The 18,980-nt window shown below is 44.2% G+C and overlaps 1 protein-coding gene across 4 annotated transcripts in view; it reads left to right on the top strand.

Moving 5' to 3' along the window:
- The window catches only part of Slc7a1 (solute carrier family 7 member 1), a 75,726-nt gene that overhangs the window by 34,478 nt on the left and 22,268 nt on the right, over positions 1 to 18,980 (top strand). For 2 of the 4 annotated variants that reach the window (XM_004854790.3, XM_004854792.3), the window contains exons 2-3: positions 3,400 to 3,530; positions 15,751 to 16,134. In XM_004854790.3, the coding sequence (XP_004854847.1) occupies positions 15,765 to 16,134 (370 nt within the window). In that variant the 5' untranslated portion in view covers positions 3,400 to 3,530; positions 15,751 to 15,764. The remainder of the gene's footprint in view (positions 1 to 3,399; positions 3,531 to 15,750; positions 16,135 to 18,980) is intronic. The other 2 variants (XM_021236317.2, XM_087199506.1) reach the window with 2 other exon arrangements.

Raw genomic sequence — 18,980 nt, 5'->3', positions numbered from 1 at the left:
AATTTATTCACTATGCATTCCAGTTCCATTAATCCTGATGTGCTCATCCTGGATTAAGGCATAGCATTACCTTTCCTTGACTTAAGTTTGCATTAACTGCTTCTATGCCATGACAGGAAAATATAACTAAAGCAAGAAGCCCTAATTGCAAGTTGTTAAAGTCATGCCTAACAAATGAAACAGGAGAGCATTCTTCCTGATGTCCAGTGTACATTGAGCTTGGCTGCATACATTTTATCGGGCAACCTTTCAAACTGTTTAGTCTCAGAACCCCCTTTTTTTCTCCATTAAAGAGCATGAAGGACCTCAAGGGGCTTTCGCTTATGTGGCTAGCATCTTTCCTTTTTTGCCACTCCAAAATTAAAATTTAGAACAATTTGAAATATTTGTATATTAGTCCCCCTAAAATTTTTAAAAACCCGTATTATGTTAATATAAATAACATTTTCAAGAAAAAGAACAATTTTCCAAGACAAAAATCTAATGAGAAAGCATGGCATCATTTTATATTATTCATAAATCTCTTTAGCTTAATTTGCTTAATGTTTAGCTATATCTGCTTCTGCATTTAGTCAGTTTTGATGTGTTGCTTTGCTGAAGAATGTAAAGAAAATGGCCTCCCAGGAATGTCCTTAGAAATGGAGAAATAATTTATTCGCCACCCCACTGCTTTTCTAATATTTCTGAGGATTGAACCAGGGCTGTAGGAGTGCTCTACTGCACCCCAGCTCATAGGAGCCTTTTTAGATAATCGTAGATACTCTTTTTTGATACTATACCAAATTTCAAGGGCAGTAGTTGGTTCCTCTATGGAATTTGAAACCAGATCAATTACGTTTTTGTACACATAGGTATTTTTTATACTTTGAATCAATCTTTCACCCAGGCACAGTTCCTTTGTACTAAATTGTTTTCTTAAATTACATAGGTCTTCCAAATGTTGGCACATTTCAGCATGTATTTTTTAAAATATCACTAATATCATCTCTAGTGTCATCAGAAAAACTCAGATTTTTAAAGCTGTTCAAATCCCCTTGACAGACACAAATTTTCCACAATTCTGGCATTTATTTTTCTTTTAAACTCACATTTTATTTTTTGGCAACAAATGTCAGCTGTTCCTTTTTATTCCATTGTTATCTATGTTATCCATAGTTCCATAGTTACCTGCTTGAAAGACAGATCCCCATCATGGCTTTTGGGTTTCCCTCCCCAAGCTCAGGTGCGCAAAGGATTTTTATTGTGAGGAATATGCGAGATAATGCACAGGGAAATCCCCATCCGGGTGGTGGTGGGAGGGGCTGTTCCATCTCAGAGCTCTTCTCCCTTTGTTCTCTTCTTCTTTCCTTGAAATGGAATGAGACCTTGACCAGGGGCCAGCATCTGCATGACCCTTTTAGGTGGTTATGCTACTTTTCTGATAGTTTCTCAAGTCCATTCACTAGAGCTTAGGACAGGAGGGGATGCTTACAGATTCTTCTGTAGAAAGTAGAATACAAAAGGGTGGGTAGTTTAAGGACCAGTAAAAGAACATTCGGGAAGAGAGGTAGCTCTTTTGAATGCTTTTACCCTGGGAGGCAGATCTGTTACAGGTGCTCTAGAGGAGAATTCTGGTCCCTGCCTTTCCCTGCCCCACAGGCCGTCGGTATTCCTTGGCTTTTGGTTTCCTTATGCTGAGTCTCTCTCAGGGCACTTCCCTCTGTCACTGGCTCTTCTGCTCCCTCTCCCCTCCTTCAGGAACCCTGTGATGATACTAGCACATCCTGGAAAATGTCTCTCCCTCCAGGCCAACTGCCAAGTACCTCATCCCCTCTGGAGCCTAAATATGTTCTGGGGCCCGGCGTATGCACAGGACGTGCACCTCTTTGGGGGCCTCTACATCTTTATAGTCAGTTTCCACTGTCTGGAACATTTCTTCCTACCTTCTTCTGTGTTTGGTAAACTTGTCCTTTGAACATCACCTCGTTGCAGAAGCTGTCCCTGGGTCTCCTGATACTTTCTAATCTACCTAGGCTGAGGCTGGCATGTGAATCCCGCATGGGCACGCACACCACAGTAGGCACCTGGAGTTCTGTTTCCCCGTTGGACTGTGAACCTAACCTCATTAGCCTTCGTCCCTCAGTGCTCTAATGGCACAAGATAGCTCATCAAGAAATGGCACTGGATTGACGTTTAGGGACAATTGATCATGGGCTGTGTTTACATACCATTGAAAGAATGAATGCTCAGTTTCTTTGGTATGATAATGGCATCACAGTTATGCAGGCTGGTAACATTTTTAGGAGGTAATGAAATACTTAGAGGTCATATGTCATAATAGCTATAGCTCACTGACCACATGGTTCATGCAGAAAGTGTGTATCTAAAAGAAAGATAAAACAATTATGGAAAAATGTTAAATATTTATACATATAGATGAAGAATTTCATTCAACTTTTCTGTAGATTGGGCATTTTTCAAAACAGAAAGTGGAGAGGAATGAAATATCAATGTAGAAGAGTGTCCAAAAGGTGTTGGTGATAAGGAAACAGGATTCCCATTGTTGGGATTCTGGTTGGCTGCTGTTAAAGAGCAACTCTAGTTGTTGATTAGCATCGTTATGTGTGTTTTTGGTGTAGTGAAAATCTTCTCTGGGTTCACACTAGGTGCAAATTGTACTCAGCTTAATTAAACCTCTTCCAGCTCCTGGGTGAGTGCGGGAGTCTGCAAGTCTTAATGGAAATGTTTTGAGAGCAAGGGGCTTTCAGTACCATGCATCTGGTAGGATCCTTCCAGTATCCTCTCATAAGAACTTGTACCGGTCACTTTCCAGGCCTATTTCCATCCCATTCCTGCTGGGGCTGCAGGCCACTCTCCAGGAACCAAGTTCTGTTTTTAGTCATCAGACTGCTGGTATTGAGGTCAGCTGATTCGTCAGCTGATACCTTTGGGAGACTATCACCACATGCTATTTGATTGAAGAAACAGTACAAGATTTTCTGCCCCTGCTGACCTTGCATCTCAACACCAGTATCAGGAGAGGATGTGCTGCCCTTTCTTGATCCATAGCAGAAGCCTCGAGCTTATGCATATCCACCTCTGTTCCATAAATTGTGGAAGTAGCCTATGTAACACTTCCATGTCAGCCTCTTCTACACAGGAGACTCCATTCAACAAGGTGAAATGGTGGAATTTCTGGCTGGGAGATTATCTAGGCTGGTTTCTCATCTTCTCTCTCATGGCTCCCCTCATGCCTGGTCAGTGGGACCCTATCATGTCCCCTGTCTTCTCTTGGCTTTATAGTTGGGGTCCCCTGCCTGCCATGTTGTTAAGCTGAATCACTCCTTCCACTGCCAGCCCATACTTGGAGGTTCTGGGACCAAAATAAAATGCCTCTGACAGTTCTTCCTTGCCTTCCAGGAGCCTGAAGCCTCCATTGGAGCCCTCTCAAGACATCTTGGCCCCCAGGCCTGGGAGATCTTCTGCAAGAAGGTGTTGTTGAGTTCTCACGTCCTAGTCCGGGTACAGCCTGCCTGTCAGTACCCCAGCAGGTACTAAAATATGTTATTCATTTTAACCTGAAGTTAACTGACAAGAGTGGCCTTACATCCTTTCCCCCACCCTCTTTCTTTTCCTTTCCTGTCCTTTCCTTCCAATGCTGGGGATGGAATCCTGGGCCTCAGACATGCTAGGCAAGGGCTCACAAACTGGGCCACACCCCCAGCTCCGACTTCATCGAAGTTCTCAGTGGCAATCTTTTTTCAGACTCATCAAGCCCATTCATTCTCTTGGACTTATCAAAAAACAGGGTTGCCTTTCATCAGTGTATCTTACATCCTTCCATTTCCTTCACACAAAACTCTTTATATTCTGTGGCTGGCACGGCTTTTTCCCTGAGGCCTGGTCACCACTTCATGCTGTGGGGACAGGGTCAGCTTGAAGCTGTCCCCACTCATCCCTGAGCAGGTGCTTGGGCAGTGCTATGTCATTCTGCTCTGAGCCTTTAGCTCTTCTGTGAGGCACAGTGTCAGGGGTGCATAGTGCTGCCTATGACTCCCAGAGTCTTTGTTCCTCGGGGTCAAGGGCTGGCTCCTGTTTCCTTCCTGCTGTAGAACTTGTTGTCTCGTTCCTATTCCTCTCACTCTTCTCTTTGACTTTCACCCTTTCACTTGAACATTTTACGGTGCCTTATTCTTGAGTTTTGGGGCTGTAACATTCTGCTTTAGGTCATTATGTTTCAACCTTTGGAGCGTGAGGCTCTGAGGTCAAGGTTGGCCAGGGAGACTGTATCCCTCCTCCAAATAAGAGCAGCTCTGCTTTTACCTGATTTTTATAGTTGGGCTTGGCATAAGGTGTAGAAAAAAGAATTTCACTGTAAAAATACTTTTTAAAACTATTGCTCTAGTTATTTTTCACTAAACTAAAAAGGTTTACTGAGTATGGAGATGTCACCATTGTTGCTGTTCTATTCACCAGAAAATATAGGGGTAATTTTTCTTCATTTTGGAGAGAAAGAGCCTTGGAGTGGTGGGAGGAGTAAATGAATGAGAGAGAGAGAGAGAGAGAGAGAGAGAGAGAGATTGTATAATGAGCCCCACCTGACCATTCTCCTCTCTCGAATTCTGACAGTCATTTGTGTCCGTCTGTCTCTTTAATTCTGAGTGTAGCTGTATTAAGAAGCACACATAATCAGGCTCAGCAGCCCACTCCAAGTCCTTAATCAGAAGGACTTTGTGGGGGATATAGCCAGTGACCTCTGCTACACGTGAGCAACTTTGAGCAGGCTGCCTTGAAGTGAGAATTAAGAAGGAAGGAAGAAGCCCCCTCCTGTATAAGCTGCAGGTTCCTTTGGAGGATTAAGCTGTACTTAAGCATCTTGTTTATGAGGCTGTTGCAACCTGGTAAATGTCAGAGACAAAGGTGCAGAATTTCCTGGTATGTTTTCCTGAAGATAGGAGATAAATTAGATCCTCACCAGTGGGGAGGTGGGAGGATGGTCTGCCTAGGCCAGAGCCACTGTGTGCTGGGCCATGTGGGGCTCCAGAATCCTTTTCTTTCCTTCTCACTTCAGGTGCTTATTTAGTAAAATTGCTTAGAGTGTGTTCATTCTGGGTGATTTTTCCTGCTGTAACAGTCACATGTGTTTCTGCTGTCTTAACAGACTATTTGAGAGCATCCTCTTCATTACCTAATATGGGGGCTGAGTGTTGATGTCCAATGGAAAAGCCTGAGTCAGATGCTTCTGTTCCTCCAGTTGGGCGGTGTTGTGCCAAGGGTGTAAGGGAAGCCCTTGGGTGGTCCTCAGGCAGATCCTGATTGGTGCCTGAATGCGGGCATGCACAGCCTGCTCATTGGGGTAGTTCAGCACCATGACCTTCATCCTGTATTGGGAGAAAAGGTACAGAGCAAGTGCCAGACGGCAGAGTAAATGGTGCATCTCCAGGAGGCCTTATACTCCCGGCCATGCTTGTTTACAGTCCCTGTTTTGTCATGTCCGGTCTTTTGCCTTGAGGGCAGAGAGCTTCTCTGTTCTGTCCACTGCTCCTTCCTCAGCACCTAGAAGGAGGGAGAGCGTGTAGTTTGTGCAAAATAAACACAAGTTGTGTGGATAGATGATTGGAATAATTACTTGTTTTCTTCTTTCTTTCCAGACTCCAAGCACTGTGAGGGCAGGGACAACATGTGGCTCATTTTCTGTGGCTCCTGTGAGCCTAGAACAGTCACCCAGGGTAGAGATAGTTTTTGGTTTTTTTTTTAAAGGAAACAGCCATTTGATGTATGACATTTTCCCAGAAGGAAGAAATTATTTTCAAGTCCTTTAACCTTAACCAAGAAAAGATAATTTTAAATGAAGTAAGGATTGTAGCCACCTTCGAAGGAGAAGCCCTGAAAGAAAGTTTGGGACTCTGGTTTTTAGCTCCATGATTGTTTAGCAAGAGAAAAAATTCAAACTCACTTATTGTTGCCTATGAGTGTTTGGACCATGCGTTAAGTCATCCATTGCTATGGCTTAAAACAACCCACATCTCACAGTTCCTGTGGGTCAGGAGTCAGCACAGCTTAGCTAGATTTTGTTTTGGGCCCATGAGGCTGTAGCTAAGGTGACGATCAGGGCTTAGTTCTTATGTGGAGCCTCAAGTGGAGAGTAACCCACTTCCAAGCTCCCTCGCGGGGTTGGCCAAACCCATTTCTTCGTGGTATAGGACCAAGGCTGGCCAGGCTGACCTGGAGGCCACCCCCAGCTCACAGAGGCCTCCTGCAGCCTGTCCCTTGAGGGCCTTCTCAGCTTGTCTACTTGCTTCATCAGGCCAGGATGTGGGGGCTGCCAGTGCATTGGAGCCCTGTGTAAGGCTGCCTAACAGTGAGAGCCACGTCCTGTCACCTTTGCCATAGTCTCTGGGTCCAAGGCAAGCTGCAGCCCCCACCCACACAGGGATCCCAGGAGATGGGGTTCTTAGGCCACCTCAGTGGCTGCCCAGTGCAGAACATCTTTCCTAGTCTCTTAAGAGGGCAGATTGAAAAGCAGTTCCCATCTGAGGTCTGTTTACTATTCTGATCTGTTTTTCTACAATGGGCCCGATTTTGTATCTCTTAAAGGACACAGCTCTACAGGTCCGTTTCTTCTCTAGCCATCATAGATGTCCCTGTGCTCACTGAGCCACTGGCTGCTACCAGGCTGTTTCCAGATACTCAGTTACACGTAAGGAGCAGCTGCCTTAGGATCCAGCTGTAGTTTTGTTTCATTGTGTAGCAAAATGTAGTTCTGAGTCTTAAATGACTTTCTCATTGATGAACTTATAGCAGGCGAGATATCCTCAAAGTAGGTTTTGCTGTGGCAGTGGGGACTCTAGAAGGCATGAATTGATGCCTGTTTTCAACCTTTAGGAATTCAATAAAGGAAGCCAGGTGTTCAAGCCTGTAATTCAGCTACTCAATAGGATCACAAGTTTGAGGCCAGCTGGGGTAACTTAGAGGAACTCCACCTCAAAATAAAATTTAGAACAGAAAAGGCTGGGGACATAGCTCAGTGGATGTGCCTAGGGGATGTGCCTAGCATGAGTGAGGGCCTGGGTTCAACTCCCACTACCTTGAAAAAAAGAAAAGGATTTATTAAGTGGGCTAGGGATGTAATGTTAATGGTGGAGTGTGTGCCTACCATGCCTGAGGCCCTGGGTTTGATTCCCTTCAAAACAAACAAACAAACAAACAGCAAAGTGCCCTACAAAACAATAGAAGTAATCTGTGCACTCTCCTCATTCTCAGAATGGAGTCTAATTGTAAAGCAGTAACAAAAAAGGGAGATTTTAATTATTCATGTATTTAATGGATTGGGGAGTTGAACATTGGTGTATGGAACGGCTCTGGAGTCAAGTTTGGGTAGGTTCTGGAGTGACATCTGTGGTTATGGTGTTGCACAGAGCCTTCTGTTAAATCAAAGCAGATACCACAGCTGTGCTGTATGATAAAGTGTGGTTGATCACATGACATCCTGAAAGAGTTCTTCACACTTCACACTGCCCAGTGCTCTCTTGGGTAATAAGAGCTGTGTCGTATTCAGTAGCATCCTGGCTTGTCTTGCCCATCTCTGGGTCTACCTGCTCCTCTGGTGTCTTCTGGTCTTTCATCAGTCTGTCAAACATTCTGATACTCAAAGTCCTTCATGTAATTGACCATTTACTTCCCAATTCTTTGAAAGAATTTCAAGCCAGTCGAATCACATCTTTCTCTGAATTTGAGGCTATTCTGTTTCTGGTTTCTATGATGCCTGCTCTACATACATTACACAAAGAGGAAACCTCCTGGCTAGAATAGATAGAGCAGGCAGTTGTTGAAGATTAAAGCCAGGCAAGGTGGTGGCCTGTGCCAGCAGGCTGTGACACTTTCAGATTGTAAATGCTTTTCTTCTGTAGTGAGTGTCTGAGATTTTGGCTGCCAGTGAAGTATGGTTGTGAATAGGGCAAGAATATCTACCATAAAATGTGGCATTTCCTGCTTGGGAGTTATTTAGTGAGGAGATAATTCCCATGGTAACCAGAGGTGTGTGTGTGTGTGTGTGTGCGTGTGTGTGTGTTAGTGTTATATGTACTTCAGGGCTCTTTGAGGAAAAAACAGATTTGGGAACAAATGGTAGGTAAAAATGATAGATTAAGGGATTTGCTTGTGCTAGGGTGCTTTATTAGTCAGATTAATATATTTTGCTTAAAGGCAAACATGTTGATTTTTTACCAAGAAGGAGAGCCTGAGCTTCAAGCAATTGGAAGTCAGTGGACCTAGTTTTCCTTCCAGTATCTTTCACAAGATGACCCGATTGTCATATTATTTTATTGATGCCCTTAGCTTGGTCATGCAGTGTTCTCCTGAGGGGCCATTCCACCCAGCCCTGTGTTTAACAACTGTCTGTCTATCTGTCCGTCTCTCCTGTCTTCCCTCCCCTCCTCTGTGCCTCTCTTCCTCTCTCCCTTCCTCTCTCTCCAGCCATCAGCTCTTGATTAACTTATGAACCTTCCTCTTTTAAGAAATCTGTTCTATAGAGCTCATGTTGGCATTTCCAATACAGGTTTGTGTAGGAGACGGTTGGCTCCTCAGTTCAGTCCCTCCTCTATTCAGGCTGAGGCTCGAAGGGATGTCTAGAAACACAGCTAGGGAGACCTAATGCTGGGTCTGCTCATTGTAGACCCTTGACTCTTGGTTCTTTTGCTAAGTCCAATAAAAAAATGGTTGAATATTGACAGTGTCATATGATTCTATATAAAATATTATTTAGTATTTAACTCAATACATGGCGGTGGCTTATAGCATTTCCCAGTTGTCCTGTCACTGGGGTGGGGGGTGGAGTACGTTGTGTAGATGGTAGAGTTTTCTCATGGCTTTCTGGGTCAGCTAGGTGAATTACTTTCATTTTGCTTTTAATTTTAGAAATTCCCAAGCAGACATAATTGTTGAGAAAAGCACAATGAAACCCCACGTACCAGGTACTCCTAATTACCAGCATCTCCTAGGTAGAATCTTGAGATGGGCCGAGGGACATAGGTCAGAGGAGCTCTGCACTCTGGAGAATGTCCTAATGCATAACCGTGCTCAGGGCCAGTCATCTCCTGAGTGACGGTGGAAAACACCACCCAGAGAAATAAATACTCTTTACTTACATCCTGTTGGCTTAAGCAGAGGAAACGTCTCTTGGGTTTTATCCTATGTTTGTGAAGATGCACTTGATAGTTCTTCTGGCTTCTTGTTTTCATGTCATTTTCTTATGTGGGCAAACAGCATTGCAAAGACTCGAGTATAGTTAGGTAAACAGACTTAACAGTATCTGTGGCAAAGCCTGGGTGAATGAAGACACCAACGACGAGACCCAGAGAGCTGACTGGGATGGGAGAGAGACGGCTGACCCACCAGTTGTAATTGAGTTCTATTTATTTTTATATTTATTTTTTAAGAGTCTCACTGTGATGCCTGGGCTGATCTTGAACTGCTGGGCTCAGGTGATCCTCTAGGTGTGCACCTGTTTGTAACTGAGATTTAAAAGAAAAAAAAATCGAGGAGTTAATGGCCACACATGGGTGTGATAATAATGGTTCTTCACATGTGAAAAAGAGCAAATGTCTGCCTTTGTGTTATCTCATGTGACCCTCATAAGTACCCTACAGTGTTAAGATGGAACATCCCCACCCTACAGATGGGAAACCTGACAGCCTAAGCACTTAGACTTGAGAGAGTGAATTTGGGCGTTACGGTAACCTGGGATAGGTGGAATGTTGGCTCCTTGAATGAAGATGGGGTGAGGTGGGTGGAGACAGAGCTCAACCCACAACAGAAGTTACCTGTTAAGAAGTGCTATGAGGCCTTGGCGATGAGACTGTATTGGCTGGGTTAGATTTTAATCTAACTAGCATTGTTCTACTTTTGTATTCATTAATAGAAAGGTATTCCTTGGCCAATCGTAGTATCAAGTATTGAGCTAATGACTGTCCTTTGGTAGAGACTCTCCTAAGTTGGTGATACTAACGGTGATGTCTCCCTAAAACAAAATCAGTATTTTCTTAGTTTCCTGAATTTAAGGTAACTCACCTGGTAATTTTTGGGTGCCCCTTATGGGCCTTACGCAAGAGTCCACTGTGTTGGTTCAGTGGGTCTGAGAGGCCTGGCCCCCTTAGGAGGCAGGGGTAATCTGACTCCCCTGGCCACGGTGCCGTCTGTCCCCACCCACCCATGCCAGCCCCCTAGACTTGTTGATGCTAGTCACAGGGCAGTTCAGGGCTTTGGAGGTGGGCAGGCGTGGTCTGAGCTGCGGCTTTCCTGGCCATGTCCACCTGAGAGACCTTTTCAGAAAGTGTCTGATCTGGGCTGGGGTTCAGCATTGCTATTTTATAAACTTCCTCAGATGATCTTCACATGCAGCCAGGGCTGAGAGTTACTCAGGCCCAGTTAAGTCTGGATCTCTTCATCTCTAGAACACAAGATGTTGCCTGCTTGGTGAGGTGACATGAAGATTAAATAAAACAAATTCTGTATAGGACTTGTCATTTGGCTGGTGCCCAAGATGTCAGCTGTTCATCATCATTATTATTGTTTTCTGATTTTAAAAGTGACATCTCGTTATAAACAGCATGACAAATATAGGTAAGGAGAAAAGGACAAAAAGAAAAATACCTGCATTCCAAAGACAGTCTCCGCTAATATTTCAGTGCCTTGAACCCACAGATGTGCCCTGTACACACTCACTAGGATGTTGTTTGGGGCTCACTGACGTGTCCCTGTGACATTACAGGGGTTAGAAATGGTTGATCAATAACCACCTAGCCATCAATTCCCATGTTAAAGGTGTTTCTTTGGTCCAGTGTTGGCAGCTTCCACCCAGAGAGTTACTTGTTTGGGCATCTGCAAAGGGCATGTTGGGTACTGAGACTGTTCACTGTCATCTTGGAGCCACAAAGTACCCTGATCTTGAGTGGCTTCTTACCTGGCTGAGAAGTGAGGCTGTGTTTGTGGTCTCTGCCACCCCTGCATTGGGTCCCCTTTGAATAGTTGCTCTTTGGCTGATTGATTCCCCACCATGCCTGGAAGCCATCCTTTCAGTGCGGAACATGTGCTGGGTTCCCATGGTCCTGCTCCTGCACTCCTCTGTGCACTTTTGGCTTTGCTGTAGGGCCTTAAGTCTGGTGTGGAGAGCTGTAAGCATTGCTGTTTTGGGACCATAAACCTCTATGAGAACTTTCTGCAGTTGGCCCCTGGTGAGTCAGTGAGAAGATACAGGTCGTTGGCAGGGTTTCTGATATGACTGAAATGGCCTGAGTCAGGAAGGCTTGGAGAGTCAGTAGGCACAGTGGAATTTAGCATCTGTTGGCGCTTGTGCTCACTGGTGCCAGGCTTGAGAAGTTACATTCCCTGCAGCTTATGGAGTTTGGGAGAGTATAGTGTCTCAGCACTGCAGCTTCTATGGTAGCTAGAGGTCAAGAAACACCCAGGTGGACTTTCTGTCTTATGCCTCTATTCCTGATGAAAATGCTGCTTATTTTGTTCCACATGAAAATAGTGGCCTTTGAGACAGACAGCTGAGTCTTGTTCTGACCCACACTCTTCCTCTGGACCCTGTTGCCTTGTCTCCTTGCTCCTAGAGCTACTCTGTAAGTTAGTTTTTAATGGCCACATTATTTCATCGTATTTTACTATAAATTCTTCACAGTTTTTCCTACTATTGGACAGCAAGGCTTTCCTTACTATTTTTTTTTTTTTCATTTTATGATACTCAGGATGATTTTAAATTAAATTTTATTCAGCATTTGTGAGCATGCTCCTCTTGCTTCTCCCAATTACATTGTTCTTATCAGTTGATATCTTCTATACATTGTGTATGGATTAGATCTTTGTGAATGAAGTTTTCCTTGTGATATATATTAAACTTGCTGAGATTCGTCCTCCGCATGTTAGTCCCCTCTTCAAACTGGCAGTGGGTCCCAGTACTTGAACTTTGTTTTGTTCTCTTAGAACCTTCCCTCAACAACACAGTGACTTATAAACACTTACATTTCCCAGGGAGCTTGAGTGAATCCCTGTAAGATTAGTTCTTAATCTGTCCTTTGATAGTTTTAGGCACTGACCATTGTCACTCACCTTTCTTCCCTTTGTCTCTTTCTGTTTGTCAGGTGACCTTGATGGCCCCTTCCTGGGACCTTTTGTGACACCATGCCTACCTGCCTCTGTGGTCCTATCCTTAGTGTCGGACCAGTCCATCTGCACCCTGACTTTTTAAAAAAATTCAAGTTCTTGCACCTGGACTTCCTAACATCTGGGGGGAAGTGGAGCCTACTTTGAGGTCACTTCCTTCAACACAGCTTTTTCTCTTCTGAGCCTCCTCTTCCCCCACAAGGGCCAGTATCCTAGAATGTTCATTTTTGGACTCCTGGTCCCACTGTGGTCACTGTGTTGTGAGTGTTGTGTCTCTCCTCGTTAAAATAGCTGTGCCCTCCCTCTAGAACCTGCCAGGGGCTCCCAAGGCAGTACATGAATACCAGCTATGTGGTTGGCTGGCTGCTTTTGCCTTAGGGATACTGAAAGGACTCTGATGATCCTGTACCTACCATTTGTGGTATCCCAGAATACCATCACCCTGTAGCGACATTGTTTCTTTAGCCTGGTACAAATGTAGACCAGTCTGTCTTCTGTCTCCTGATACTATTGAATGGTGCTGTCTTTGCCTTGCACTTGGCTTTTAGTGTTTTAAAGGGAGAATCTTCTCATTATTAACTGGAAATGTCATCTAGGAGAGGAACAGGCAGGACTGTCTCAGTCCATCTGGCAGTCACATTTACAGCCAAATTAACAACAGTGGAACTGTTGAACCCAGGGCCTTGCACATGCTAGGCACCACTGAGCTACCCTCCATCTCTACAGCAGTCTTTATATATCCTTTGGACACAGCCTTTTCCACTGAGAACTGTGTTGTAGAGTTGCCTCTTCCCTGTCAAAACACTTATCCAAGCAACTGTTCATTAATCATTTTATTGTGATTTACAATTTGACTTGAACAAATCAGGTTAAATTCTGTAACAAAGGAAAGGAAAAGGCAGTTCCAGAAGAAATTAGCCTGGACTCAGAGAGAGAGAGAGAGAGAGGAGAGAGAGGAGAGAGAGTGCTAGAGCTTTCTAGAACCTTCTGCAGGCCCTGCAGTCCAGCAATGACCTTAGGGCTCCTCCTTTGTGCCACCCAGAGTCTTGTCTTCACTGTCTAGGAAAGCTACTTCTCCCTAGGCACCACTGCCTGCCTTGCTGAAACACCTCGAATCTGCTCCTGGCACGAATGCTTTGAGAAACAGTCCAGTGCATTGTTTAAAAAAGGCACATTCAGAATCCATTGATCCCTCTGCTCGTTCTCTTATGTGTGTCCTCTGACTCTGGCTAGCTATTATTTTTCCCATCCTGCTAATATTCTATAAACATCGCTCATTCCTCATTTCCTCCCCAGCTGGCTACACCAAGATGTTATTTCCTTTCCACCTGCAGGGCTGCCAGAACCCTAGAAGAGCAGTTAGATGCCCATGGCTTCAGAGCTTTGTGACCTTCTCTGACACTTGGCTCTCTGAGTTACTTTTCCTTATCTGTATAACAAGGGGATTCCCTGGTATAGCTAAAAATTTTACAAGTCTTGAGAGTTTTCTCTTCTCTGAGACTGTTAGACAAAATACAGGAAGAACCACTCCCAGTTCCTGTAAGCCCTGGAGCCAATGATCTGACCAGTGCACAGGGCACCTGACCCAGAGGCCCTGGTGGGTACCAGCTCATGGGCAGGCATTGAAGTGTCTTAGGTCACTGAATAGGCATGGACTTTTCCAGACCTATACTCTCCACTGAGTGTTTATCAGTGACTTAATTATAGCTAAATTAGGTCAACAACATATCATTTGATGATAAAGATGAAAAATCAGTGATTTGGGTTGTTTTGTAGCTTAGTAGCCAAAAGCCACGATGATTGCTTATCTGTGCAGATGCTGGGTGGTGATGATTTTTTAATAAACTGATAATGGTTTTAAATTTACATAAAAATGGTGAGGCTAGTACAGAAAATTTCCATATATCTTGCACCCAGTTTCCTGTTATTAACATGTCTTAAAACTGATGAAAGAGTGTTGATACATTATTGTTAGCCAATGTGCATCCTGTACTCAGATTTCCTTAGTTTCCCCTATAGCTCCTTTTTCCATTCCAGGATCCCAGACAGGATCCCACATTACATTAGGTTATCACACTTCTTTGAGATCTTCTTCGCTCTGGGAGTTTTGGGCTTTCCTTGTTTTTGTTGGCCTTGACGGTTTTGAGAAGTATTTGATGCCTTATCCATTAGGCCACTGTGTCTGAGAAGTATCTATTGGTGTTTCGTAGAATGTCCCTCAGCTGTGGTTTATCTGGTAGTTTCCTATGATTAGACTGGGATCATGGGTTTGGGGGAAGCAAGGAATCACACAAAAGCCCTTCACATCTGTCCTAGTCACTGTTCTTGTTGCTGCGACACAATACCCAGTATCCACAACTTAAAAGAGAAGAGGTTTATTTTTGGCTCATGATTTATAGAGGTTTTAGATCATAGTCTGCTGGCTCCAAGGCAGGATAGCATGACACAGGGGGCCTAGCCAACCAGAACCAGAGAGAAAGGGGAGGAGCCGGAGAGGGAGACAAGCCTTTCCAGGTTAGATCCCCAATGGCCATTCTCTTCTGACTAGACCGGATCTCCTAACAGGGAGTTAGCAGTAAGCCCTGATAATCCAGTCACTTCCCAAAACCCCACCTATGTGCACACGAGGCTCTTGGGGGGACATCTGGATGTCAACTATAACACTGTCCCATTGTACTCTTAGCGTGGCTTTGCACTGGTGATGCTGACCTTGATCTCCTGAATGAGACCATGTTTCTCAGGAGTGAGGAGGGGACCTCTTCCTCTCTGAGGGTGGCTGCTGGCACATCTGTCCCAGGTGTCACTAGTGCCACCTGGGGAAGGTGGGTGTGTAGGTGACACTAAAGCAGTTGAAAGCTGCCCAGGTGTCATAGTTCCACAGTATACCTGGTGGGACATGTTCCATGTGACATGGGTGCACATGTCTCATCTTTCCATGAATACTCAAGAACATGTCATATAGCACACTGCACCAATACTTGGGTGCAGGAGAGAGGGCTTCCTGGACTACTGACAGTTTTAACAAGCCCTCACTTGAAATAATTCAACATTTTTCTGTGCTGGATTCAACTCGATGTTAACCTAAAAGTGGTAAACATGGTTCTTGCCTTCACAAGATCTTAGAAAGATCTGGAAAGTATTGTCATTACTATTCAAGCCCTCTGAATTTTAATTAAATTGAGGTACAGTTTGGTTTGCCTTCTAAATTACCATACTGTAGTACAGTATACTTGAAATAACATCTTGTTTTTCCTGTAAGTTTTATGATTACTAAGGGTAGAAACATGTCATTAATTTGTGTTTCCTGTACAACACAACTTCTGCCCATAGAAGGTTCTCCCTTGAGAACTGAAAAAATTGGAAGATCAGAGACCTCAGAATAAAGGCAGCTGGGTGTATGGGCCTCCTGGAGCGTTTCTGTTCACGTTAGAGAAGTCTTAGGTTCTGGCACCTGATGGTAGAATGCTAAGAATTTAAGACATCTTGGCAGGCAATGGTTATAAAGGACCTCCTCACTGCGTTCCAGTTACACATATGATGAGGTTAATGGGGAAGCATGTGGCAGTGGTGAAACACCTTTGTTCTTTTCTCTCTTCTTTTTGACAGACTTGAACAGCGCGATGGGGTGCAAAGTCCTGCACGGCCTTGGTCAGCAGATGCTGCGACGGAAGGTGGTGGACTGCAGCAGGGAAGAGAGCCGGCTGTCCCGCTGCTTGAACACCTTTGACCTGGTGGCTCTCGGGGTGGGCAGTACGCTGGGGGCTGGTGTCTATGTCCTGGCTGGAGCTGTGGCCCGGGAGGATGCCGGCCCCGCCATTGTCATCTCCTTTCTGATTGCCGCGCTGGCCTCAGTGCTGGCCGGCCTGTGCTATGGCGAGTTTGGTGCTCGTGTCCCCAAGACCGGCTCGGCCTACCTGTACAGCTACGTAACTGTGGGCGAGCTCTGGGCCTTCATCACCGGCTGGAACTTGATCCTCTCTTACATCATCGGTAGGTCCCAGCCAGCCTGCAGCTCCTGCCTTTCACCCGCTCCTGTTCATTCCCACCTCCAGGGGTGGCCCTGCTCCCCAGTGATCCTCTTAGCCTGACTGCCTCACATGCTGCCTTTTACTTTTAGGAAAGGTTCTGTGCTGCCTGTGTGAATCACTGTAGCATTGGCACAGGAGGACCAAGACAGGCCAGTGAGGAGTCCATTCCTGTAACTCAAGACAGAATTAGTAGGATGCTTCTAAGTAACTAGAAAGTAACTTATTTGTGTAGTATTTTTTCCAGATTATTAAATACATCACCAACAGAAAAATTTAGGAAATATAATCAAAAGCACAAAGAAGAAAATAGAAATATCCAACCCAACCACCCAGAGAATATTCTTCATTCATTCATTCTTTCCTTATTTTAATAAATACAGTATTTATTAAGTGCTTCCCCTGTGCTGAGTATTTTGCTGGATGTTAGGGGTAAAACAGGGGAGTAAGAGAGTCTCTTAAGAGTTCATAAGAGTTTACTGTAAAGGGTAAAACTATTGTTAATATTTTTGTGAATTTATATTTTTGTACAGTGTGTCTTTTTATAAAGCAAGAAATTATATTCTCCTATCATTAGCTATTTTTCCATAGTAATAGTCCTAATAGTTGCATCCCATTATATAAATTTATCAACAGCATAATTCACTGGATGGCCTTACAGGATATCGAGATTGCTTCCAGATGTGTTGGTATTATTGCAAACAATTAATTACTTGTTTTTAGACATGACTATAATTTTTTTCCCTTAAAACTACCTAAAAAGCAAAATAAGTAGGTCAGAGCACTTGCATATTTTTAAGGCCTTTGTCAGTGCTGAGTTTTCATCCTGGCCTGGGTCCCTTTCTTCCCAATGCTGGACATTAGGGTTAAAACAGCCATGCAGCAGAGAACCAAAAATAAAGTCTCTTCAGTTTGGTAGGTAAAAATTCTCTCTCTTTTTTTCGCTGTGTGTGTCTCTCATCCATTTATTAAACAAGAACTCCTTCATAACAATGTAGTACAATATTATTAGCTATTAGTGTTGAGAAAAAAAAGTTCCCTCTACATTGGAAAAGGATAGATTCGAATGCTAGGAATACAGTCAAGACATGTGCCATGAAAACTTGGGGCTCTCACTCTCTTCGTGCTTTGTGTATTGTGATTGTAACCGAAGTTGGCCACATCAGTGTAAAAGAGAAAAGTACCCAAATATAAGAATTGGCGGAGCATGTGAATGACTACCTCACAGAAGTAGAAATACAGATGACAGTTTGTTTTTTATCAGGCTTTCTTTAATATTGCCCAAAAACTTGTGAGATGTGCTAACCGAAGCCATGTGACTCCTGCTCACTTCTCTGTCTGTTCTCTTGCGCGGCCCTATGTGTGACGCTGGGTGCTTTCTGTACTCCATGTGTGGCTCTGAGTGTTTGAGGAAGGGACCTTGAAATCCTGCGCCCTCACCTCTTGAGTAAGAGCCACCACTTCCACTTCACCAGGCAGCTGGCAGAACTTGTGCTCAGACTCTGTGGGGCACCTTCTCTTTTCTCAACTGTAGTGTCTGCTGAGAGCAAATGGAGCTTCTTCTTTGGAGCTGTAAATAAAATTCATGATATTTTTTCAGTGGAACATCAAAATTTGTAACCACGAATGGCTCTCACACACTGAAGTCCCTCAGTGGGAATGAGGCTATTCTAAATGGACCATTATGTTTCCAGAGGTTTTACCTGGGTGTAAAACAAAACATTTGGCATGAAATGCTTGCTGCTTCTAGACCCAGCACATAAGGAGTCTTTTCCAGAATGCTAGTTGCCTATGTAAAACTCATGCATGTATTATGGAAATTTATTTTTAGTGTTAGCTACTGGGAAGAATGATTTTTCCTGCCATTTTTTAAAGCCATGATTCAGAAATGGGAAGGGGATCAGCCAAGAAGAAAGGCTAGGTAGCCCCTGGCATCCAGCACAGTCAGGCTTGTTTGGGAGTCCTAGTATCGTGAGCTGGGTGACTTAGAGGTACAGTGAGACCATTTTTCTGCATTAGGTTGTGGCCTTCATGGAAAGAATTCATAATAGGGGCTGGGGATTTAGCTTAGTGGTTCCGCTGCCTGCTGCGCAAGCGCAAGGACCCGAGTTCGATCCCTGGTACCAAAAAAAAAAAAAAATTCATAATAGATCGCTGTTCGAGATAAAAAAAAATAGTTAAATTTTTAAGTTTTGGAAAAACTCTTAGCATGAGGAACAAATAATGAAATTAGATTTCTGTTCAGATCACTTTGGAAAAATTCTATGGATACTTCCAGACGAGAGGGACCAGCAAGGCCTTTTGAAAAGAAAGGAAAATGCTATATGCACGTATTGGAATTTTAGTGACATTTCCTGTCAAACACTACTGGAAGAGCAATAGCTCTCTTCAGAATTAAATGAGAGAGAGGGAGAGAGGAGGCCATTTGCGGTACAGCCTCTGCTTGTGTCTCTTGTGGCTGGGAGCAGGGGATTCATGGAAATGGGGCTGCTTTTACTATGGTCCTGAGCTGTAGAGACCCTCTGGGTCAGGTGATATGAACCCCAGTTTAGGCCCAGAGTGGCAAGTGGCTGATAGCTACTCTGATAGGAGTGGTGGCTTTGTCCCGAGATGGTGCTCAGCCTCCTCACAGATCTCCTCAGAGAGGAGTTTTGGGGACAGGTACCATAAGCTCTGCTGCCATGGGTTTTTGGGAAAGTTTCTTCCTAAGCAGAGTTTCTCCAGACTGACTGTGTGCTCCGGGGTGCATGTGAATCAGTTCTGAGTTGTCACTAGTATTTACTAGTTTTCAATAGTTAGAATTGAATAAAT

This window comes from Heterocephalus glaber, unplaced genomic scaffold (assembly GCF_053883595.1).
Source record: "Heterocephalus glaber isolate CG9 unplaced genomic scaffold, H.glaber_assembly_v1.0 deba00001720, whole genome shotgun sequence".
NCBI classification, from domain to species: domain Eukaryota; kingdom Metazoa; phylum Chordata; class Mammalia; order Rodentia; family Bathyergidae; genus Heterocephalus; species Heterocephalus glaber.
This window is presented reverse-complemented; position numbering and strand designations above follow the sequence as displayed.